General features: G+C 50.8%; 1 protein-coding gene across 1 annotated transcript; it reads left to right on the forward strand.

Annotated features, from left to right (window-relative positions):
- Positions 1-651: 651 nt before the first annotated feature.
- Positions 652-1,002, forward strand: H2al3 (H2A.L variant histone 3). The gene has a single exon (XM_077107523.1). It carries the CDS (start codon positions 652-654, stop codon positions 1,000-1,002), a length of 351 nt encoding a protein of 116 aa, XP_076963638.1.
- The last annotated feature ends 567 nt before the right edge of the window (positions 1,003-1,569 follow it).

Raw genomic sequence — 1,569 nt, forward strand, 5'->3', positions numbered from 1 at the left:
TGTGAGAGGAGGACACTTGCACATTTACTGAAGGTTGTACATGTCTATCAGTAACCTACAACTTACAAAGGGATGTAAAAGAACTCAAATACAATGAAAGAGCCGGGTGAAGTGGCACACACCTGTAATCTTGGTAGTTCTTGAGGCTGAGGCAGGATGACTGAAAGTTGGAGGCTAGTCTCAGCAACTTAACAAGGCCCTAAGCAACTCAGACCCTGTGTCTAAATAAAATACAAAATAGGGCTGGGGATGTGTCTCAGTGGCCGAGTGCCTCTGAGTTCAATGCCCCGTACCAAAAAAAAAAAAAAAGAAAGAAAGACTAAAGTCACGTAACCTGAGCTGTATTCCACGGCAAGGAAAAGTTTTTCACTGAAACAGTTTTTTGTAGAGTGTTCAAGTCAACAAGTCAAGTCGAGCTTCTTCAAAAAGACATTGGGTTGACCAGATTCCTGACAGGCATTTACAGGATGAGACCTAATCAGAGCCTGGTGAACACCAGTGACATCATAAAGTCTGAGTTGTCACAAAGACAGCTTTGACCAAGGAGAAGCACAGGGAAACAAGTGGGTGGGACTAAGCACTGTTAACTTGATGCGCCGGGCTAGTGGAAAAATCAAGCCCAGCCTGTGGTAGCAGAATCCATCAAGCATCATGCCCGGGAAAAAATACCATCGGAGCTACAAGTCTAAAAAGCAGACCATCTCCAGATCTACCAGAGCACAGCTTCAGTTCCCTGTTAGCCGCGTGGACCGCTTCCTGAGGCAGGGTCACTACGGTCAGCGCCTGAGCTCCTCAGCTCCTGTTTTCCTGGCTGGTGTCCTTGAGTACCTGACCGCCAAAATCCTGGATCTGGCAGGTCAAGAGGCCCACAGCAACCGCAAGATGCGCATCACCCCGGAGCACGTGGGGAAGGTGCTGGAGAAGAATCGGCATCTCTATCGCCTCTTCGAGGATAACGCCAACCCTCCAGATGTCGAGAAACCCAAAAAGAGTAAGAAGTAATGACGACTGGGTCTCCAGCCCTGGTGGGACTTCCACAAAAGTCTCACCCAGCCCCCAAATCCCATAGAGGAGGGAGCCTGTGCTGCTGTCATCAGCCACGTTATTAAAGCGTTTAAGTCAAAGCTTATGGATGTGACTCCTCTCAGTTTCTGTCATGTTGAGTTGGAGGGGTCTGTGAGGCATCCAGGAGGGGTTATCCCAAAGAGGGTTGGAGGGGTGGCAGTGGGGGTCAGTGTGGGGTGTTTGAACCAGTGATTTCAGTGGAGTGGTTTCTAATAGGGACAGTGCGGTCCCTGATGCGGGGGGAGCTGGCTAGGGTAGGAGGCAGAGAAGTTGTCCTTGTGGGCCCTGAACAAGGAGCACCCTGGGAGGCCAGGGGGTTGGCTGGGGCCTTCCCAGGCATGTGGGATTCCCAGCAGGAAGCTGGTACCTGGGGAGCAGCTGAAAATCATGAGTGAGGTGGGGAAGGCTTTCTTCACAGTAGAGAAAGTCTGAAGTCAGAAGGTGGCAGTGGTGGGAGTGGGGGGAGAATGTGGCACACCATTGGCATGAACTTAATGGGATGGG

Source organism: Callospermophilus lateralis, chromosome X, assembly GCF_048772815.1.
Source record: "Callospermophilus lateralis isolate mCalLat2 chromosome X, mCalLat2.hap1, whole genome shotgun sequence".
Classification (NCBI taxonomy): domain Eukaryota; kingdom Metazoa; phylum Chordata; class Mammalia; order Rodentia; family Sciuridae; genus Callospermophilus; species Callospermophilus lateralis.

Bases quoted from the DNA above. Each gene is read 5' to 3' on its own strand.
- H2al3 (XM_077107523.1), top strand. From the start codon at position 652: ATGCCCGGGAAAAAATACCATCGGAGCTACAAGTCTAAAAAGCAGACC.